At 50.4% G+C, this 23,461-nt stretch overlaps 1 protein-coding gene across 2 annotated transcripts in view; it reads left to right on the forward strand.

Annotated features, from left to right (window-relative positions):
- The first annotated feature begins 221 nt into the window (after window positions 1–221).
- Window positions 222–23,461, forward strand: part of SYT6 (synaptotagmin 6) — a 66,983-nt gene continuing 43,743 nt past the window's right edge. The window contains exons 1-3 of one of the 2 annotated variants that reach the window (XM_015463497.3): window positions 222–1,187; window positions 13,607–13,955; window positions 15,354–15,909. In XM_015463497.3, coding sequence (XP_015318983.2) covers window positions 1,025–1,187; window positions 13,607–13,955; window positions 15,354–15,909 — 1,068 coding nt within the window. In that variant the 5' untranslated portion in view covers window positions 222–1,024. The remainder of the gene's footprint in view (window positions 1,188–13,606; window positions 13,956–15,353; window positions 15,910–23,461) is intronic. The other variant, XM_059885035.1, reaches the window with a different exon arrangement.

A 23,461-nucleotide genomic window follows, 5' to 3' on the forward strand; every position in this document is an offset into this window, starting at 1 on the left:
TTTTTGTGACAGGCCCCGCAGGGGCCTGGCGGCTGTCCACAGACCTCCAGGTTGAAAGGGGCACCTAACAGCCCCCTCAGTCAACCTGCTTCTGGACCTGACGCCACAGTTCCGAAAGGGGAGTTCTGCCCAGTCTAGCCTCAATCCTTCCGTTTAAATTTCGGTCCTTTTGGCTCTTGTTATGCTTATCAGCAAGCGTAACGTCGGTAGTGTTACACCGATGCGGGGACATGGGTCTGGCGGGAACTGAGGGCCCTCTTGAAACGCCCCCCGTTCTTATTCGCCAGAAACTTTCCCCTCCGGTTGCCATGGAGAGAGACGGCCGCTGCCTCCCGTCGCCATAGCAACGTGCGGGTACCGCGGACAGCAGGAATGAGGGGCTCAGAAAGTCTTTTTGCAGTTCGCATCGCCCCACAGTCTTGGGGTCTTCTGCCTTCGAAGCTGGCACAGGGGGCAAGTCTGACTAACTTCCCCGATTAGGAACCTTGGCCAAGGTCCTCCCACTCCCAGCAGGGTCATCCATCTTTCTAGAATAGGTTTCTCCATTTCGTTGCCACTTGTGTGGCATGTGGCAATTTACCCAGTGTTTTCACAACCACTGTCTTTACATCTCCCCGCAGCCCGTGAAGCACTCATTTTCATTTGTACCCTTTTCACAGAGAGGAAAAATTGAGGTTCAGGGAGGCCCAAGGTCACACCAGGCCGTGAATGCGGAGCCGGATCCTAGGCTCTTTCCCAGGTCTTGAACCCTCCAGGATGCGGGACAACTCGGTCCCTCCGCCTTGAACCGCCCGGACTCAGACCGGTCCCTGAGTGTAGAGGGGGCGGCCGTGAGGCGCCAGACTTGCCAGCTGCCGCGGGATGCCACGTGAGGGGCGGAGACCCTGCGGGGAAGTGATTAAAAGCCGAACGGAGCCGGAGGGGGCCGCTGCGGGGAGGGTCTTCTTGGGGCCGCCTTGCCCCGCCCCAGTCCGGCCGCGGCGCAGGTTCCGGCGGCTGCTTGGAGGGCTGCGGTGTCCGGGGCATGAGTGGGGTGCGGGGGACCGGGGAGCCTCGGTGCCAGGCGGCGCTCGCGGTCCTGGCCTCTCTGTGCCGGGCCCGGCCGCCCCCTCTCGGGCTGGACGTGGAGACTTGTCGGAGCTTCGAGCTAGAGCCCCCAGAGCGGAGTCCGAGCGCTGCCGACTCAGGTAACAGGAAAGCAGAGGCCCCTTCCCTTCCTGGAGTCTCGCCCTGGGTGTCCCTGCTCCCCAAAGCCCCAGCCTCGGGAACCCCGGAGCCTGTGTGGAGAACTCTAGCTCAGGATTCTGGATTCGGATCCAGCCCCGGCTAGTGCACTGGCCATCGCTCGCAGAACAAGCATAGAGACGCGAAGGGGATCCGGGAGGGAGAGAATACCCCTGCTTAAACCTGTGTGACTCTGCGGTGCCCCCGCGGAAAGCCGGGCTGCCAGGACGCGGCTCCCCGAGGGGCCTCAGTTTCCCTCTTGCTCTCTCTGCTTGCCCCGCGGGCGATCTTCCCGCGGAGGGGGTCCGTGGAGCAAGCAGGAGACCAGGAACATCCCGGCTGAGGAAGTAACTCGTCTTTTCGGAGGGTGTCAAGGTCCCTGGGTGCGTCTGTCGGTCTGTCCCGTCAGTTTATCTGATCTCTCGGGGAAGGCGGCCCCAGTCCCCTGGGTCTCTCAGGGAGAAACTTGGGTCTGCGCCTGGCACGAGGTCTTTGTGTCCGGGTGTCTCCGACTGCTAGTGGCTTTCTGCGTCTCCGCTGGGGGGCGGGGGGCGGGGTGGGGGAGGGTGTCTCGGCATCCTCCCCGCCGCACCCCCCACTCCCCACCCCTATAACTCGCTCCCTCGGTCTCTCTGTGACTCACTCGGACTCGGGGCCGATGAGCGACGGAGCCGGTGTCTCTTGCCGACTTCGCCAAGCGGGCGCCTCCTGCCCGAACGGCGCGGACCCTGCGCCGGACGCAGTCCCAGGCGGCTGCCGAGCCCAGGAGGGAGCCCGAGCCGGGTCGAGCTCGCCGGAGCCGGTGAGTCGGGACCGCGAGCCCCGCGGGGCCCGGGCCTGGCGCGCGACTGCGGCGTCTCCCGGGAGTCGCGACAGCGGGAATGGCGTGTCGCGCCCTGGCGGCGGGAACCGCGGGAGGGTGGGCGGCGTGGCGGTTGGCCCGCCGCGGGTATTTACCTGCCTCACCCGCGCCGCGCGGCCGCGCTCACCCCCGGCAGCCGGGCTTCTTTGTCCGGATCCCGATGTCTGGAGGGTCCTGGGCGGGAGGGAGTAACGCGCGATGGGGAGAGGCTGGGGGCAGTGTGAAGCCTCGAGAGAGAATACGGAGTGGGGGTGGGGAGGTCCTGCAGGGACCCGGGCTCCGGGGTTCCTTTGGCTCCACAGACTCCACCCCTCCTTGTACCCCAACCCTGACCCCCGTGGCGCTGGGCCTAGAGGTACGCTGGGGTCGCCCCGCGGCGGCGCATCATCCGCGCGGGAGAGCGAGGAGGGGGCCCCGAGAGGCGGGAATTTTATCTCCACGCGCTTCTCCTGGGACCAGAAGCGGGGACTGGAGCCGCGGTTCTGGGAGGAGGTACAGGTGGAGTAAGCTCTCCAGAGGCCGTAGGTTCCAGGGCCCTGTTTTCACTTGAGGTTAAAGGTCGGAGATGTAGCTAGGTCCTAGTTTAGGAACAGGGCCGCTGGGGAATAGGGGAGAGGGAGGAGGGTAGTGGCCCCGGGGAGGCTTGTGTGCGTGAGGGGACTGTGTCCAACCGTGGGGCGGGTGGAGCCCACCTCGGCTCTGTGTGGGTTGTAGGGGGCGCTGCTCCCCCCCAACTCTGGTCCTGGCAGTGTTTAATCAATGAGCTGATTACTGCAGCAGAAAGGACTGAGGTTAGATATGCAGAAGAACTTTTAGAAGGTTGTACGGTGGTGGAGGTTGATTCTTCTTGAAGAATCTCTGAACAAATTAGGCCCAGTAAGTATTATCAGATTTTGGTTCTCAGGTGCCATCACCTCCTGCACTACCCAACTCCGTATGCTTGTCAGACACACAATTTTCCCCAAGTCAGGGAGTCTCTTCCTGCCTGCCTCCCCAGCTCCCTTCCCTTCTTTGCTCCAATGATCCTTCTCCAGTGGGTCTCTTAATGCTTGCTCTGACCCCCTCAGACCCTAAATTCAAGCTGAGAACACACCTGTCGAGTTCTGGATGGAGACTCTTCCTCCTGTCTGTTTAGAGCAGAAATGCTAAGGGTGGGGGGGCAGCTGGCATACATGTGTACACATCCTGATACAGGAAGGCATTGGTGTTCTGACTTCAGAGGGACACCGCATAGTCTGCAATGACAGGTACCTGGATGGCCAGGCTGGGGATGAGGGAAGGCTGAGGAGTAAGAGCCAGCAGGCCCAGATGAATCAGTATGCCTTCCCTGCAGGCTGCTTCAGAGAGCAAGGTTGAATTGTCAGCCCTGGGGAACTTTAACTTTGGCTGCTGAGTCACAAGCCCTGGGGCCAAGCTGTGGGGGGAGGGGTCTGAAAGGGATGGGAGAGGCAGAAGACCCTTGATCAGAGCAGGAAAAAGAAAAATGGTTAAGTGTGGCTTTGGGCTCTTGGAGGCTTAGGTGTGCATGGAGTCTGGGGTGATGCTGTGGAATTTGGGATCAGGCCCTGAGGTATCCCACACCCAGGCATCCCAGAACAACTGCATTCCAGAACAACTGTCTGGGTCCAGATTCTCCATTCAGAGAAATGCTGCATCTTTTCATTTGCAGTTTCATGAAAAATGCAAGTGATGAGAGTATTCCCAGATCCCTTTGCCATTGAATGTTTTCCTCTGCCTTTCTACTCCTGTAAGTCTCTAGCTCATGTAATTTTAAGTAACATCCTGAGATTCAACAACTGAGATTCTGACTCTACTATCATTTTCGGGGACCCTCTTACATGCCAAGGTCTGTGATATGAATTACACAAGAAATCTCAATCAGACCCTGAATTGGAAACATCTGTACACAGCTATCTGAGCTAAAAGCAAGTCCTATCTTTTCTTTAAAAACTCTAAAGGTAAAGGGTCTGCTTTCCTTCTTACTATCCACCTGCGCTCACGCCCCACCCCCACCCCCACCCCAGGGATACTAGCAGGCAGTTCTTCACCTTTCTTTGTGTCCTTTGCCTTTTGGAGGCGAATAAACTTTTTTTTCATAAGCCAAGTTGCAGAGTGTTAGGTGTGGGTAGCTTGGGTTCTGATAGCATTCTCAAGGTAGTAAGAAGTACAGAGTTGTTCCAGAAAATGCAAGGATCTGTTGAGAGAGCCTGAGCAGCCCTTCCCCTCCCAGGCTGGCAGGCAGGAATGATTATTCTTTGGTGCACTTATGGCCATGAGATGTATGTGATGTTTGTTCACTTTTCCAATGACTCTGGAGATGTTCTGTGATTCAGCCACCTGGCTTTAAAGTTGGCCTTTTGCAGCACAGATAGTATTTCTCCTGCTTGTGATGCCAAATTAAATGCACAGCATTTCATCCAAGCACACAAAAAAAGTTCTGTTTCTGTAACTGAGTCAGTCCCTCACTCCTTGATGGAAGGAAGGAATTCTGCAGATTTTGCCCTCTCTGGGGAAATGTGCAATACATAATCCTTTAGAACCCATGGTGATGATATTCAGACTATGGTGTGTCTTGGGCTTTAAGATTCCAGAACCAGGATCAAGGATCTAGGAGTTGTAGAGCCCTTGGATTTACAGTTCTAGAAGTTACCTTCTCTCTGTGTGGGAACTTCAAGAGTGGGGATGGTAGATACAGAATGTTCCATCCTCCCAAGCTCTGCACAAAAGATATGTTCTTTTCTAATTGTTCTAGCATGACTGTGTCCTCCCTGTCCACAGAGTTGGAGTATGATGTGTGACTGAAAATAATGAGGACTAAGATTGAAGCATGTGGATCAGGCCAGGTTTTTTTAAGATCTGTATAAGGCTTCCCTTGGAGAAGGTGATGGCACCCCACTCCAGTACTCTTGCCTGGAAAATCCCATGGACGGAGGAGCCTGGTAGGCTGCAGTCCACGGGGTCGTGAAGAGTCAGACACGACTGAAGCGACTTAGCGGCAGCAGCGGCAGCAGCGGCGGCAGCAGCAGCAGCAGGGCTTCCCTGGTGACTCAGATGGTAAAAAATCTGCCAGCAATGCAGGAGACCCAGGTTCAAGCCCTGGGTCAGAAAGATCCCCTGGAGAGGGAAATGGTAAGCCACTCCAGTATTCTTGCCTGGAGAATTCCAAGGACAGTGGAGCCTGGTGGGCTACAGTCCATGGGGTTGCAAAGAGTCAAACACGACTGAGTAACACTTTCACTTTCCCACAGAACTGTCTGGAGTAGGGTGGGGGGTAGGGGGAACATAGAGTAAGAGAAAAGTCCTGACACAGCTAAGTGGCACCCCTGCTAGTCCAACTTAGGAAAAGATGCCTAAAAACAGAAGGTGGAGAAAAAAGGGGGAAATTTTTAAACATAAAAACAGAAGGACACAGCCACAGTTAGGAACTGAAAGCAGAGGGACTGAAAAGTGGAGGTGAGCAGTACATCCAGCTCTGGATTCTCCAGGTATATGATACTACCTTATCCCTCCCTTCTCTCTGTGTGGGGACTGAACTGTTTTTCTTGCTCCATGAGGTCCAGGCAAACCTCTTTTCTCACTGGTTGCAAGTATAAACTGGGAGATGGAGGTGGAGGAAAAAGAATCCAACTTTATGTCTGCCCCTCTCCCCATCATCCCAGCCTTGACTGCTCCATTCAGAAGGGCCACATATCCTGACCACCAGGCAGAAAGGTACAGTTACCATCCACCAAAATAATAATACTAAAATAATCCCTAAATTAATGCCAATGCTCTGTTAGCTATGACACTCCATATTAGTCTCCGATTTATCCCTGAATCCTCTAATGATGGTGGAAACAGGCACCCAGTCATAAAGCTTGGTGCGGCTGTAATTAGTCCAGCATTGTCTCTCCTCATCACAGCTTTTCCAAGAGCATTAATTCCTTCTCTGTTTGGACTCCACTAATTATCCCCATCAGTAGTTCAGCCTGGATCTCTGAAAGAAGGAAAGGAAGCAAAGGCTTCCTGCTTCCCCTCCCCCTAACCCTGAATTTTAATTATACCAGGTTCTCCTAATAAATTTACAAGCAGAGCTTATTATTAATGGAAGATGTATGTGAGCCTCAGAACAAAATAGCCTTCATTGTCCCAACACACACACACACTCTCTCTCTCTCTCTCAGGGATTTCTCAGGTACATTTCCAGATGGGACTTTTCCAGGGGCCATTGATTATTTGCCTGATGGCTATAGTTTCTGCATCTTCCAGGGAAGGAGAAAGAGATGGGGGATGAGGAGGCTGGTCCCCAGAATTCTGCCCAGGTTCAGAGGGTCAGGCTAAAAACCTGAAGATGCTCCCCACCCTCTCCTAATTATAGTGAAGAAATGCCTCCCCAGCTTCTTTGCCCAGACTTTGCCTCTGGAACACTTCAGCTCTGCCTCCAGACCCCTCAGGGAACTGCTCAAGACCCTGGGCTTCAACATCAGAAAGTCCCCAGTTCAAATCTCAACTCTTCCGCTTAGGTACACTTTGTACAAGTTACTACCTTAACATCTCTCAACGTAGTTACTTTATCTTTGAGAAAGTGAAAGTGAAGTCGCTTCGTTGTGTCCAACTCTTTGTGACCCCATGGACTGTAGCCCACCAGGCTCCTCTGTCCATGGGATTCTCCAGGCAAGAATACTGGAGTGGGTTGCCATTTCCTTCTCCAGGGGATCTTCCCGACCCAGGGATCGAACCCGGGTCTCCCGCATTGCAGGCAGATGCTTTACCCTCTGAGCCACCAGGGAAGCCCTTCTTTTAGAGATGAATACTAATTTCTTAGGGAGGATGTAAAGATTAAGAGATCTTGTAAGGGGCACAGCACTTACTATATAGAAATAAATAACAAATACTGTTACTAGGGCTTCCTTGGTGGCTCAGATAGTTAAGAACCTGCCCACAATGCAGGAAATGTAAGAGACATGGGTTTGACCCTGGGTTGGGAAGATGCCCTGGAGAAGAGCATGGCAACCCACTCCAGTATTCTTGCCTAGAGAATCCCATGGACAGAGAAGCCTAGTGGGCTACAGTAGTCCATGGAGTCACAAAGAGTCGGACGCGTCTGAGCAACTAATACTTTCATTACTAGTCTTCATATTAATGGTTCTGACCAGAGTCTTTTCCCTTCCTAGATTAGACACTGCACCTTCCAGGGTTTGGGGCCTCTGAGTTTCTTGCTGGCTGCTCCCTGAGTTGTGCGAGTCTGTGCCTCCAGCTGTGTCTGCCCAGGAGCTCCTTCACTGAGGCAGCTTTCACTCTGCAGAGCCTGACATTGCCCATTTCTGAGGGTCCATCAGTGACCCCAGACCCTGCAGCCAGCTTTCTCCAGCTTTGAGGGGAGCAGAGGAAATGGTCCTTTCTTTTCACTTCCTCTCTCCAGTTTATCTTTTCAATTACAGTCTGTTAGCAAGAATGTCTTCCTGACACGGAAGCCCATTAGAAAAATGGGAACAATAGCAAGCGATGAGAAAGGCTGATAAATCCTAACACTATGGGTGGAGAGAAGAGGAGGGAGCACTGGAGTATCAGGGCTCTGTCTCCAGAGAAAAAAGTGTCAGTGGGGAGATAAGAAATGCCTGGGTTGCTAATTAATAGCCTACCATTTTCCAGAGAGAGAGAGGGAGGCCATGAGCCATCCCCCCTGTCAGACAATCTCACTTAAGGTGACAGGCAGGTCCTGCCCTGATGGCCTTCAGGGAATCATCAGGAAAGAAGGGGCCTTATCATCATCACCAGAAAAGAAGGGTCTTAAAGTCTCTCACATGTTTGCCCCCTGGTTCCATGTCCCCCTTCCCTGCCTCAATGGCCAAGCTTTGGGTCCATTCTGTACCCAGTGAACTGTTACCCACCACAAAAACAAAAACCAGGAAGAAATAACAGCAACTTACCTTTGGGAACTTTCACCATATATTGGGCTTCCCCGATGGCTCAGTGGGTAAAGAATCCACCTGGCAATGCAGGAAACACAGGAGGCACGGTTCAATCCCTGAGTTGGGAAGATCCCCTGGAGGAGGAAATGCAACCCACTCCAGTATTCTTGGCCTGAAAAATCCTGTGGACAGAGGAGCCTGGTGGGAGCCTACAGTCCAAAGGATTGCAAATAGTCGGACACGACTGAGCAACTAAGCACACACACACCATGTATCCAGCATTGTGCTCAAGGCCTTACTTCATCTAATATTTACAGTGATTCTTTGAAGTAAAAGAGGAGACTAATGTTTGGAGAAGTTAAGTAACTTGTTCAAGGTCACACAGTTGATAAGCGTGCTCTGTGGTCATTCTGGCACTGGTGCTCAGTGGAGATGTCTGCCTCATGTCCCTGAGCACTTCCCCAGTCCAGGCTAGAACCCACATGCCCTGCACAGCACCAGATCACTGGGTGTGTTTCTGAAGCCAAGTCCCATCACTATCTGCTCTCCCAAAGGCTGCTGGGTAACTGGTCAATATGGTTCCCCAAACCAGGTGCCCGTAAAATACTGGTCTCCTCTAATACCTAATACTGAATAATGGACTTCTTTTCCCCAGTTTCCAAGCAAACTTTGCAAAAGCATAGTACGTTCTGCATTGTACATTTTTCTTCCATGAATTTCTTCTTATTCCTTTGGAGCTTGTTCACCAGCTGGTTGGTGACAGTAATGGCAAAACAACTGAACAGTGAGTACTGACAGAAAAACTTGGAGATGTGAGATCTTTCACATAGTATGTATTACATCTTGAGATACAGGGAGATCTAGCTATAATATATATGTATTATAATACATATTATATAGAGACATAATAGAATAATTGTATTATATTAATATATATATTATATAATAGAATAATTATATTATTTTTACTGGTAAGATTGTTCCTAGTTTGTAATGATAAAGTTAAAGCTATCTCTCTTATTAGTGTTCATGGTTTGCATGTGTTCTGCCCACTAAACAAATTTTAAAATTAAAAGATGTTCAAAATCAGACTGGGCAGAACTAGACAATTCTAATAAAAATAGCAGATATTTATTATATGGCTTACTACATTCTAGGCACTGTCCTTTGCACTTTTGATACACTTGATCTCATTTAAATCTCACAATGACCCTATCAGGTAGATATATTACTCTACCCATTTTACAGATGATGAAACAGAGTCTGAGAGAGATTAAGAGTCACAGTTGATAACCAGTAGAGATGGACATTGAATGAACCCAGTCTGACTCCAAAACAATGCTTCTTTCTCTCCAGGATGAAGGGGAAGTAAAGAAGGAAAAGGAGAGGAAAGAAGAATAGAAATACAAACACTTAGGAAGTTCGTCCTCTTTTTCAATGTGTAGGACTTTCTCCCTTACCAGAGGCTTACCTCTCTTTCTTTTATTGGAGGATAATTGCTTTACAATGCTGTGGTGGTCTCTGCCATATGTCAACACGACTCGGTCATAATTACATATATACATTCCGTCCTTCTTCAGCCTCCCTCCCCAAGCCCTTGCCGCCTCCCCAGGTCGTCACAGGGCGCCAGGCCGGGCTCCCTGTGTTGCACCGCAGCTTCCCGCTAGTTATCTCTGTTACGCATGATAGTGTGTATATGTCAATGCTGCTGCTGCTGCTGCTGCTGCTAAGTCACCCCAGTCATGTCTGACTCTGTGCAACCGCATAGACGGCAGCCCACCAGGCTCCCCCATCCCTGAGATTCTCCAGGCAAGAACACTGGAGTGGGTTGCCATTTCCTTCTCCAATGCATGAAAGTGAAAAGTGAAAGTGAAGTTGCTCCGTCATGTCCGACTCTTCGAGACCCCATGGACTGCAGCCCACCAGGCTCCTCCATCCATGGGATTTTCCAGGCAAGAGTACTGGAGTGGGGTGCCATTGCCTTCTCCTATGTCAGTGCTACTTTCTCAATTTGTCCTACCCTCTCCTTCCCCCACGGTGTCCTTATTCTCTCTTACCATGAAGCTAGTGTATGGTATAACATGAAGAGCACTGGGTCAGAACTCAAAAGGTGGCTAAACTGCCATCAAAATGCTATCTGCCTCAGAGGGTTGAGGTTCAAACAAGACTTGAGTGGGGAAAAGGCTGTGAAGGCTGTGTATGCACCTGCAGTTTACTAGAGGCAATGCATCCTGGTGGGTTGGTCCCAGCAGGCCCGGGGTAGGAAGGCAAGTGTCTTAGGTCACCTGGGCCTTTGGACAGCCCTTTGTGACACGTTTTCAGCCAGGCTCTGAGGGCAGGCTGAATTCCAGGTCACACGCAGTGATTTTAAAGGAGCTAAATCCTCTGCAATCATACACACCGTGGCCTAATTCTGGTCTTACCAGCCTTGCTCACCACCTCGTTCCCCTGTGGTGTGAACCCACTCAGCATTGGGACCTAATTCTATTTGCATGGCCCGCCTGTGAGGTATCCTGGAAGAAGAGTCTCCAGGCAGAGGAAGGGCCTCCTGGCCTTACATAACCAGTATTGAGCACCGGGTGCCAATTCCCAATAATCTCACAGTGCTGAGGGGACAACAGCCAGGGGTCATGTGGAGACACATTCCAAATAGCAACCATGCTGAGGAAAAATTGATTCCTCCACCTCTCTTTTCATTTATGAATTCAGTTGTTTTTCTTTTTTTGTCAGACTGAACATTTAAATGCACTCTCTGCTCTCTAGATTCCCCCCATTTCTCCCCCTTTCTCATTAAAATTCTAATTATTACCAGAAGAAGAAAGATGTATGATCAAAGGAAAGCAAAACCCTAGAAATACCTTTTGTTTTAAGGTGACTCATATTGCAGAGAATGCACCCGGAACCGCTGTAACAAAGAACAGATGTGGAGGGCTCAGAGATGGCCAGATACTTTTAAATACACACACACACACATATATATATCTGTGGTATATACTTAGCTATATCTGTGGTAGCATTCCTGTGAACCCCAAGGGTATCAGGGCTTAAGGAAACAGTCTTCAAACTATTTAGATCATGAAATCGTAACAGCAAAATTTATTTTTATTTAATACTTCCAATATGTGTTTATTTGCTCCCATGTTCTATACACATGTACAAAAGGGGTATTGTAAAGCTGACTCTCCAAACACTTAGCAGTTGTGTGACCCTGGGCAATCTATTTAACCTTCTGTGCCTTAGTTTCCTCATCTGCAAAATGAGGATAATAATCTTCACCTATTTCACTGGAGAGTCTTAAATGAGTGAATACATAAAAAGCACTTTGCGCCTTGGACATTGTAATGTTCATAACTTGACTAAATTCAATAACAAAATTCATTACTATCAATTTGTATATTATAATTCGTATTTTTTTATTTTTCAGATAATGAATAAATATTCAAGAAATCTAATATTTTTTTCTCTTACACTCCCAGGATGCATGCACACTGTAATTGGAGACCTTTAGTCTAGAAGTTCACTTAGAATCAGTTTGTCTGGTCCCTAGCAGTCTCTGGTGGACTAACCTCAGCTCCTATGCTGGGGAAAGGCTCCCAGGTCTCTGTGCAGGGGCCTGAGGCCTGGAGAAGGTGGCAAAAGGCATGAGGGTCCTATGTTCTTATTCCTTAGTCCTGAAGGCGGTAGCTGATCAAGGCCAATACCCTGCAGCCAGGGAGTCGGGAGGCAGTGCTCGCTCCCCAGAGATGACTGATGTTTTGGCCTCTTCCTCAGGTCCCTCTGGAAGGAGGAGAGCTTTCCCTGGGGCCTGTGCTGTGAGAGTTCTCTTGATCCCCCAAAGAGGGACCAAGCATCTCCCAGCCTAGTTTAGTACCAGGAACAAGGCAAGTGCTCAGTAAATATTGGTTGAGCGATAATGACAGCTGTTTTATTTGACATTGATCGACTGATTCATTCATTCATTCTCATGTGTCAATTTCTATGCTGAGCCGTGAGTCAGACAAATGAAAAATAACACAGGGTTACAGTAACCTACAGTTTAATCCAGGACAAACAGTCTGGGACAGTGGAATGAGCCCTAGGCTGGGTGGGCAGTGGACATCTGGACCCTGGTCTAGGCTCTGTGATCTCTGACCACAGGCAAGTCCCTCATCTGGAACACTGCTCCCACCTGCAGAAGCACAGCCTGACCTCAGTACTTGTAGGGTCATTCCTCACCTTAAATCCCAAGATTCTTAAGGCTTGGGACAGGATAATTCATAGGCCTGCAGTGGCAGGCAAGTAACAGGGACAGGAGCTAGTGAGCATACAGCCTTCCGAAGGGCATCACCAGTTCTCAGTATGTGGGAGCACAGGTCCAGTTACCAAGACCTCAGGCCATTTCCAGAGAAGCCAGGAATCTGGTGTGATGATGACGATGGTGATGATGGAACTGCTTGATTTTTCAGTCATACGCAAGCCAAACAAGCCTCTTCTGGCTTGTCTACAAGTGACCTTTGTGCAAACCCATTGGTTCAAGGCTTCCTGATGTCTCAGAGTAAGAAGAGGCCTTGAGCTCAAAGGTTCATTCCTAAAGGTGGGGTGCGGGTGAGGGGCGTGCTTAGTAGCTTCTCCCAGAGAGAGGCATCCTTCAAAACTCTCCTAGGGTAATGGACATCCTACTTGGGGCACAGGGTGGGACAGTGAGTGCCTGCCTCTGAATCAATCATGACTTTCAAAAATACCAGTGTTACAGCAGAACCACAGGAATGGGGGCAAAGGACAGCTATCAGAATTGTTTGTATTTAGCTCTGAAGTAAACTGTGTGGATCAGATTCCAACTTGGTGTGGTGTGTGTGGGCTCAGTCATGTCCAACTCTGTGCAACCCTATGGACTTTTGCCCTTCAGGCTCCTCTGTCCATGGGATTTTCCAAGCAAGAATACTGGAAAGGGTTGCCATTTCCTTCTCCAGGGAGATTCCAGCTTCATACAAGTATTTGTTGAGCCTACTATGTGCACACTTCTGGGAATACAGGAGAAGCATTAGACCTAATCCCCACCCTCAAGGAGATTATGCCTGATCTCATTCTCTTCAAGTCAACCTATTCACTATATATTAGCTCCTGCTGTGGGCTTGGCGGGCTTGGGGTGAGTGAAGAGAATGAAGTTTCTCAGCCTGGGGCCCCCGATGCCTCACAACCTGTGGAGGAAGAGAACTGTCTGCAAAAAACTACTCTGCTTTAAGTCTGGCCATAGTAACAGTTCTAATAGAAATTCAAACAGCATCCAAATGTGAACGCTTCACGAATTTGCACATTTGCTTAGGCTGCTATTTAAATTACCTTCCCTTCCCTGGGCACATGCCAACAGGGAGTTGGGGAGGCAGCCCAGGTGCTCCCCAAGCTGGCGGTGGGGGGAGGGGCGAAGCTGGAGAAATCAGCCTGAGGTGAACACGAGGCTGCAGATATTTCACAAGTTGGATGTGGAGCACTGACCCTACAACCATCCCTCCTCTGCCTGGGCAGCCTTCTCATGACCACTCTTTTCTCTTCTTCCGTCTCTGTCCCTTGTGTGTGGCCCCTCTTTGAAAACCCTTCCCGGCTTCTCCCCACCTCTGTCTGTCTCTGTGCCTCCCTGCCTGGCTGAGGGCAGGCACCTCTGTCAGCCTCCTCGCAGTGGTAGTTATTGTGTGTGGCGTGGCCCTGGTGGCAGTTTTTCTCTTTCTCTTTTGGAAGCTGTGCTGGATGCCCTGGAGGAACAAGGAGGCCTCCAGCCCCTCCTCAGCTAATCCCTCCCCGGAGGCCCTCCAGAGCCCCAGCTCCAGAGGCAACATGGCGGACAAGCTCAAGGACCCCCACACCCTGGGCTTCCTAGAGGCGGCTGTGAAGATCAGCCACACGTCCCCAGATATCCCAGCTGAGGTGCAGATGTCCGTCAAAGAGCACATCAAGCGTCACACACGGCTGCAGCGACAGACCACAGAGCCAGCATCGTCCACCAGGTGAGGGGTGGACCCCTCCCTTCCTTAACTCCACATTCCTGAATCCGATACATGAATGAGATTCCAGCCTGTGAGGATCAGAGACTGGAAATAATCATATGCGTATTCTGGTTGGAGAATATGTCAGATGATGTCTTCCATGGTGGGTGATTGGCTCGGACGTGGGCACCAGGGGTGACTTCAGGAGAGGGGAACCTTGGAGGTGGGGTGCTGTGCAGGTGGTCAACCCTGAGATGTGTGTGGGTGGGAGGTGTTGGCTTGTCCAGAGGGAAAGGAATATGCAAAGGTGCAGAGACATAAAAGTTAATGACGTGTCTATGTCCGCACCGCCTCTGAGATGGAGTCTGCAGTGTGTGGGAGAGAAGCAAGAGATTCCTAACATTTTGAGAAGGAGAATAGCCTTTGCCAGAGTTCCCTGCCTTACAGAAATTGGATACATGACATTCTTTATCTGAACAAACAAAATGACAAAAAAACAACCACCATGTAATGACAAAAACCTACTCTAAATTCAGAAACTTTTATTTATTTATTTTTTTAATTCAGGAACTTTTAAAAGATGTGGAACGTGCATGCATAAGGCGTTGTATTTATTAAAAATTTGGGGCTCTTATGGATTCCTGGGTCCAGGATCCCAGCGGTCCAGCCAAAGGGAAGCAGGCCTGGTCTTCAGATTGAAAGCCAGAAATGGTACAAGTGCTGGGTCACATTTATGGATTTGTTTTTTGACATCAGGCAAATTGCTCATTTTCCTAAGCCTCAGTTTTCCCAACTGTAAAATAGGGCTAATGACGCTCATAAGGTTGCTGTGAGGAGCCACTGTAAGAATCCATGCAATAATAAGAGCTTATTATATACCTGGCTCTGTTCTAAGCACTTTGTGTGTATTCCTTTCACCCCACAGCAATCCTATGCAATTGCTACTTTTAGTTTTTCATATCTTACAGTACAGAAAGATTAAATAATGTGTCCCAGGTCATGTAGCTACAAAGTGGCAGAGGGAAAGGGGGTAATGATCCTGGTGGTGATGAAGGAATGCTGTATGGAGGGTGGGAAAGGATGGTCCTTCTAAATAGGGGAGCTTTTTAAATAGGTGAATCTGAGTCAACGTCTTCCAGGAAAGAAACCTAGAAAGCCAGAAGCAGAAAAGCAGGGGAAAAGATAATGATCACAATGGCTAACCTTTACTAAAGCTTGTTATGTACCAGGCCCCATTCCACCTACTTTACGTGGATTAAGACATGCGCACAAAGTGCGGCAGAGGTAAAGGGGGTCAGCTAGCAGGAAGTAAAGGGGGCCTCACACGGGGTAGGATGAGCCGGGCCCCGAGCCATGTCGGTCTGCACCCCGCTCTCCGTCCCCCGACCTCACTCTCTCACCCTTCCCCCCCTCCTCCAGGCACACGTCGTTCAAGCGCCACCTGCCGCGGCAGATGCACGTGTCCAGCGTGGACTACGGCAACGAGCTGCCCCCAGCGGCGGAGCAGCCCACCAGCATCGGCCGCATCAAGCCCGAACTCTATAAGCAGAAGTCGGTGGATGGGGACGATGCCAAATCCGAGGCCAAGAGCTGCGGGAAGATCAACTTCAGCCTGCGCTACGACTACGAGAACGAGACCCTGATTGTGCGCATCCTGAAGGCCTTTGACCTCCCAGCCAAGGACTTTTGCGGCAGCTCCGACCCTTACGTCAAGATCTACCTCCTGCCCGATCGCAAGTGCAAGCTGCAGACGCGGGTGCACCGCAAAACCCTGAACCCCACCTTCGACGAGAACTTCCACTTCCCGGTGCCCTACGAGGAGCTGGCTGACCGCAAGCTGCATCTCAGCGTCTTCGACTTTGATCGCTTCTCCCGCCACGACATGATCGGGGAGGTGATCCTGGACAACCTCTTTGAGGCCTCCGACCTGTCCCGGGAAACCTCCATCTGGAAGGACATCCAGTACGCCACGAGTGTGAGTACCGCCGGCCCCGGGGGCCTTTTCAGGATTTATAGTTCTGGATTTGAGTGGATGTGTTCCTGAACCCCGAAACCCCTAGAGACAAATGGGCCTCTGCCCTTCAGGATGTGAAAGGGGACCCCACCTCATAGCCCAGCCCACCCCGGGAGAAATCCTTGCACTGGGCCCCAGGTGGGTGGGGAGGGATGGTGACAGCGGAGCTCCCAAGTGGTTGGGAAGGGAAGGAAAGGGAATTTGTATCTATTGCTTCTGATGTATCTTCTGTAGTGGTTGCCTCTACCTTCTAGGCCTCAGGACTACCACCTATAATGTATGTCTTTAATCATGGGCGAGGATGGGGCCAGGCTTATAGACTGACTCAGACAGCAACATGTGCCAAGGGCTTTGATGTGTACTAGAAGCCTGGCACAGGCGATCAAGGACAGGCTATATTAATCAGGATAAACCAGGTTATGCCACAGCAACGAATAATCCTAGGATTTGGTAGCTTAAAGCAGCCAAGATTTAGTTCTCGTTCATGTTACGTGTGCTTTGCAGCTTGACCAGGGTTCCATTCTACCTTGTCACCAAGTTTACAGAGGCTCCGTTTTGACCCTGTGCTCCTAGTTACCACCTCAGGAAGGAGGGGATGTGGCAAATCGTGCACTATTTCTTAAAGCTTCCATGCTGAAATGACACATGTCACTTCCACTCACATTTCATTAGCCAAAGCAAGACACATGTGACTCCTAATATTAAGGGGACAGGGCAAAGCAATCCTACCACATGTCCAGAAGGGGGACTGGAAGTACTTAACAACCAGAACTAGAAACTGTCATGCAGCAGAGCCCCTGCTCTCAGGCCCTGCCTGCCTACGCCATCTGGAAGGTGGTAGGGGAGGAGGCCAGCCTGGAAGGAGACCTGGCTAATTCACACACTACAGAGCCAGATGCTGGGCTCTTCATAATCAATTAGAATTAACCAGGAAGGTTTCAAGGCGCACAAGGAAAGGGTTATGTATTGGCATACAAGGAAAGGATTATTAAAGAAGCAATGGGAATTGGATACGGTTAACCCAGGAAGACTTCTTGGAGGAGAAAGTCAAGCATTATTTTGAAAATGAGTAGGGCTTGAGTTGGCTTTTTAAGAGGCGGGCAGGTTTGGCACAGAGAATTAAGAGAGCATCTCCAAAACCCTTGGGTCCAGTGTAGACAGTGTTCTCCAGGGCCCTGGGTGGCTGTTGAAGAAGCTGTGTAATTGCATCCCACAGATGGAGGTGTGGGATGTGCCTTTCTCTAAGTCCAGCTAGGCAGCTGAGAGCCCTGAAGGGGTGTTGCCACCAAATGCCAATGGCGTTGTGTCTGGTGTCTTGAATGCCAAGTGGTTGAGTGTCCCCTGGGATATTTCTTTCACTGTTTCTCTGGGTGCAGACTCTCCCTGTGGACAATCAATGCTCAATATCTATATATTGAATTTGTAAGGAGAGAGGCTGGGAAAATCAACCCCACTCTGGTGGGAAAAGGAATTGATTTGTTCAAGGGGAGAAAGCTTGGTGGGTTCTGTTTCTGCTCCGGGAAGGTCTCTGGGATAGCCCATTCTCCTAGCTGATGCTAACTTTGGTCCAGTTTGGTGTCCCAGCACCTCCCCTACTTTTGCTTTCCTGAAATGTCATCCCCAAGAACAGAAAACAGCACAGGCAGGGGGGCTTGCAGATGGGGCGGGCAGACGGGGCCGGCTGGAACAGCAGCTGTGCACCGGCCCCAAGCTCAGGAGCTCTGCTCTATCAATCACTGTGAAGTTTACATCTGGTACAGCTCTTCCCTGTGGTCTCGAATGGCAGCAGCTTCATTATGGTGACCGTACAGGTAGCGAAGAGCGGCTTAGTCCTCCCCATACTGAGGCTGAGGCCCCGGGGCTCAGAGAGAGGGGGGTGGGGGCCAGGGGCTGTGAGGAGCAGGACTCAACTCAGCCCTCTGAGGAGCTTCCCTTCTCCTCCCCAGAGACCTCCCTTTCCTGTGACTTTAGCTCCAGGCACGATGGACGCCCTCATTGTGGAGCAGGCAGTCTGCGCTCAGGGACGCCCCTCACATGAATGCTAACTTCCTAGAATTCCATGGCTGTCCCTACCATGTCCCACACCTCTTCCCCAGCCCAGCTTGAGAAAAAGGACAGACCCTCACCATCCTCATCACCCTCAGTCAGTACCATTATAGTCCTCCTCTATCTTCTCTTAAGCAGGACCCTGTGCAAAGCACTGGGGACCAAGGGGGGTCTTGGATAGAAGACAGCCTCTTTGACCCAATGCAGAACTTGAATTATAGAGACAAGAAATGTTCATGCAGTAGCTAGTGATGCAAAGTAGCAAATAATGCGTGAGGTTGTAAGATCTGAGAATTAGGACAGTCAGGGACAGTTTCTTGGGTGAAAGAGAATTTAGCTGTGTGGGAGGGCTTGGTATACATAACTTGATATGCAAAGAGGAAGGGAAGCATTCTAGCCAAGGACAGGAGTCTGAGACCAGGAGTTTCTGAAGCTGAAGGGGGGGTGACTTGCTCATACACCCATCTTGCTCACAGTCTGTGGGATGAATGTTCTGTCTGGTGAGGCCACCAGGGCCCTCCTCTCTGCAGCTTCTCAGCAGGCTGGCTCTCAGGGGCGGTCTCTTTATCCTGGGGGGATGAGGATTCAGGCAAAGGAAGGGAAAAGGAAATGAAGGGCTGGTGCTTTTGCTTGAGCTGACTCTAAAATTGTAATTACGTTGAGGCCAGAGAGGCCCAAGTCGCAGTGACGGGGAATGATTGAGTACTCCATGTATGTGAAATCCTGCAGCCAGAGCCATGGGGGCTGATGTGGATGAGCCCAGTCGGCTGCCATCTCTCCTGCGTGCCAGATTCCTGCTGGATTCTGATCCTAGAGTTGCATTTTGGCCTCCAGCTCCTCAAACCTGCAGGCTGGTCCCTGAACATGCCCGGCATTTCTGCCTCTTGCCTTTACTCCCAAGGTTCCCTCTGGCAGCCAGGCCTTTCCCCCACCTCTCTGACCCAAACCAACCCACCTTTGAAAGCTTCCCCCAAAGTCCTTCCACTCTCAGAGAAGTCACTCCTGGATTTATTCTCTGGGTCCCTCAGTTATACACCAAATCATATTCTGTCTTGCAAAGTCCTTCCAGTGGCTTAGGAATGGTTTGTGTCCCACATTTGACTTTTTATTTTCCCTCAGGGCTCAGAGTGTCATTTTAGGCAAACATAAGAACTCAGCACCTTCTTGCTGAATGACCGATGGCTTAGTTAATTCAAATAAAACTACATATTGGTGCACAGGGAAAGGATTATTAAAGAAGCAGAGAGTTAACCTGGGAAGCCTTCCTGGAGGAGAAAGTCAAGTGTATTTTGAAAATGAGCTGAGCTAGGCATGGCTCTGCATTCCTTCAGAGTGATGGTTCAGGTAGGTGGCTGATGTCTGGAGTAGCAAAGAAATGAACCAGTCGGATCAGGTGGTCTGGACTGAAGTGGAGGGTCAGTGACTCACAGTCTGGTAGAAGGAGAGGCCCTGTGAGAAGCGGGCTGGGGAGGCTGCTCTGAGAACACACCAGCCTATAAATGCTATCTGCTTGTTGCTCCTCGAACGCGGACAGGAGGATCAGGTGCAGCCCTGGCAGGTGGAACCAGACAGGTTCCTTATCTTGGTCCCTGCCCCGGTGCTTAAGGTGGTTTAGAGTAGCAAAGCCTGGAGCGTTTGTGTTGTTTCCTTACGAGCGAGCACAAGCACTGAACACGGAGCTTCAAAGCTAGTGAAGGGAAGGTATGCATCCAATTAGGCGAGCTTTTTAAAGTGCAAACCCTTAAGGCCCAAGGAACACTGGCCTCAGCATCCCCAGGTTGTTCTGGGCAAAGTTTAGGCTGTAACAGAGCTACTCCTCCTCCTCAACTGGAGGGTGAGAAGCAGGCACAGCAGACGTGTTGGGGCCATCGGAGCCCTCTATTGTTCCCCAGAATCCAGATGCTCAGGCTGCCACTGAGACTTCCCCCTCTCGCTGGCTTGACTCAGGTCCCCTGGAGGTCTCCTGGGAGTTCCCTGCGGTTTGCCATTTTTCTCTCCACCCAGAACATCCATTGGCTGAGATCATTCTGCTCTTCCCTTCCCCCACTTCAGCCCTCAGTCTCATTATTTCTATATAAAGCTGTAGATTTATCATTATAATAGAGCTGCCGTCACCAAGGTTTGCTAACGTCTCTGTAATCTTGTAGTTATTGCTACAGAGGCCTCAGACCCCAGCGCACACAACTGTTCCTGTCCCCATTCCTGCTCCTTCATGGAGGCTGTAATTGGGGCCATAAATATGTGCCATGCTTGGTGGCGTTAATGGACTTGGCCATCTTTCTACCTTACCAGGTTCCCCATGGGTCAGAGTGAGTGTGTGTGGTCATGTGCGTGTGTGTGTGTGCGAGTGCATGTATGTGTGTGTTTTGGTGCCAATGCAGTCAGTACTCCATAGACTACCAGGGAGCCTGGACTCAGTCTGCAGGGGGGAAGGGAGGCCTTGAATGGTGGAACAATCTATTCTCTAGCCTGGGAATGAGGAGAGCTGGGTACAAAGAGCTCAGGCTTTGGTACCAGATAAACTTGTGTTGTATTCTGGCTTTTGCACTTTCTAGCTTTGAGACCCTAGGGACATTGTCTAAACCGTGCCTCAGTTTCCTCATCAGGAAAGTGAGAGGTAATAATGGTACCTAGCTTGTATTATATGTAGTCACTTAAATAAAATGCAAAGATGCCTAGGGCAGCACTGTCACAGGGCAGCCTGCTGAGCTCCATGCTTACAGTGCCTCTCTTCTAACTCAGCCTCCAGGGCACTATTTATACCACCCCCGGGTCTGAGCCCCAACTTTGGTCTGGACCATCTATTCTGACAGGTGGTTGGCTATTATTCATTCCTATTTTATTTATTTCTCTCTTTTATGTATAGTCCTGCCCTGTGTTCTCTGTGTGACCTTGGAAAAGTGACTTGCCCTCTCTGGGCTGCACGTGCCTCAGAAACCAGTTTCAAAGTTATGAGATTCTGAGATTCTCAGCTTCTCCTGTAAAGAAGCGATTTCATAGCAGAAAAACCCAGTGCGCGGGAGTGTGGTCTCCCTAGTAGAGGCCTAAAGCCTGGGTTGATAGGCCCCTGGGCAGAATTCCCTCCCCTCAGTGTCCTCTCTTCAAGCCCGTAGGAAATGTCTTCCAGGGAGTTGCTGCCACAAGCGAGGCCCCGTCAGCAACGGCCTTCCCCCTTTTCCTCTGAGACACAGCCCTGCACCTGGGCTCAGCGCCCTCCCTGCCTCTCAGGCCCCCGTCTGCCAGTTATTAATATGGAGGTTATTACTTGAGTTCCTACCAGGAGCCAAGAGCACAAGCAACTTTACCCCATTTCATCCTCACCAGAAGCCTTATTACTGTGCCCTATATGTAAGTAAATAAATGAAGGTTGCAAGCTCAGTGATACCCACTGCCACCCAGATAGGTAGTGGTAGAGAGCCTTCAGCAGAGCCCACGTCCTGGCACGGCTAGAGGGGAGTAAGTGTGATTATGTTGCTCCTTGGGCAGAAGACAGACCCTGAAATGGTGCAGCTCATCAGGAAATCCAGAAGAGCGTTTGGTTTGGATTTTTCTTCGTGACCTGATTCATTCCTCTTGTTCCAGGGGACTTTTGTGCTGACACTTGGAATCTGTTACCATCTCCCCAGTGTTCTTCCTGTGGGCACTGAGTGTGACATTCATTCCTCTTTCAGTCAACAGACACGTACTGAGTGTCAACCGTGTGCTGTCAGTTTGATCACTGAGCACATGTTGTGGATAGAAGCCTGGCTGGGCTGTGGAAAGGATGACAAAGAAAGAGCCCGGCTCCTACAGCTTAGGCTAATGGGAATTGTGTCCAGTGACTCCCCCCCCAACCTCCCAACCCTCTCATGCAGAGGGCACACACCTAGGGGCAGACCAATTCAGATGTTCACAAACAAAATTACCCAAGCAGCTGTACTGCAGCCATAAGCAGAGATGTTGAGGAGAGATGGAGAAAAAAAAATCAGAGTCAGATGAGATTGGTTTGGGAAGTTTCTAGAAAAAGAATATGTTAGGCTAGGCTTTGATGGCAGTGAAGGAAGAGAGTATTGAGAGAGAGTCAGAGGGAAGGGAGTGTGTTTCTCTATTTTCTTTGGATTGGGGGAAAGATCTAGAAAGAACCTCTCTTGCATATGGTGGGTTTCTTCTCTCTGTGCATAACTACTTGTGGCGTAATTACCGTGTACCAGACACCAGGCTAGCCCGGGGGATACGAAAACTTCAACTCTGTCCAGTTCTCACAGCTTCACAATCTGATGGGGGAGGTAGGAAGGCAGTTCTCTTGTCCCAGGGGGACATGCAGGTCCCAGTGTGTTGGTGGAAAACTGGCCTCCTGGAATGAAATTGCTTTCCTTGCCAGAAAAGAGTTAGTTGCATCCTTTTCTCACACCTATGTGCTCCAGTGCAACAGGATCCAAAGGCTTACAAAAGGCCTTTTCAGTTGGAGTCGAAGAATCTGCAAAATTGAGTCACTGTGACTCATTCAATCACCCTGGGACAAAGCCTCCCAGATACTCATTGACCGGCAGTTTGATCAACACCTTCAAAGTGCCCACCTTGGATCTCAGGTTCCCAGTTCTACCCTGGCCAGGAGGGAGGGCAGGAGCAAGAGGGAAGCATAATGAAATTTCACCCACATGTCTTCAGTAACCTCTTAAGAACTTATTTGGGTCCAAGAACACTTGGTATTGAAGGACAAACATAGTCCTTATTTTCAAGGAGCTGACAGTCGGGTGGAGGTTTCAGAGCAAGTAAAAATGTAACCAAAAGAACACTATTTAACTAGGCGTGAAAAGGGAATGGGGGAAGACAGAGGTGATAAGCTGGAAGAGTGAGGGAGTGGAATGGGGGATGCAGATGGTGAAAGAGAATTCAAGAATAAGATTTGAGTTTGGAGAATAGTCACAGTCAAGAAGAAAGAGGAGAGGAACCAGCAAAGGATACCAAGCAGGGGAAGAGCACAGCGAAAAGAGAACTGAGGACAGCCAAGAAGGGATGGTTCAGGAATTGTTCATCCAGCGGTGATTTCTTCAGGCATCTGCAGGGTACCAAGCACAGTCCTGGACACTGTGGATGGTTGTTGCAATTCAGTCGCGCGCCAGGCTTCCGTGTCTCTCACTATCTCCTGGAGTTTGTCCATTTGAGTTCATGTCCTTTGAGTCGGTGATGCCATCCAAACATCTCATCCTCTGTTGTCCCCTTCTCCTCCTGCCCTCAATCTTTTCCAGCGTCAGGGTCTTTGCCAATGAGTCAGCTGTTCACATCAGGTGGCCAAAGTATTGGAGCTTCAGCTGGCAAACCACTCAGGTATTCTTGCCTGCAAGAACCCCATGAACAGTTAAAAAAAAAAACAACACTGCGGATGCATGGTAAATGAAGCCCCTGATCTCAGGGAGCCTACACCCTGGTGTGGGGAGACAAATGAGTAAGTGAGATAGATAGTATGTTTGAGAGTGATGAGTGGCCT

Source organism: Bos taurus, chromosome 3 (assembly GCF_002263795.3).
Source record: "Bos taurus isolate L1 Dominette 01449 registration number 42190680 breed Hereford chromosome 3, ARS-UCD2.0, whole genome shotgun sequence".
In the NCBI taxonomy this organism is placed as follows: domain Eukaryota; kingdom Metazoa; phylum Chordata; class Mammalia; order Artiodactyla; family Bovidae; genus Bos; species Bos taurus.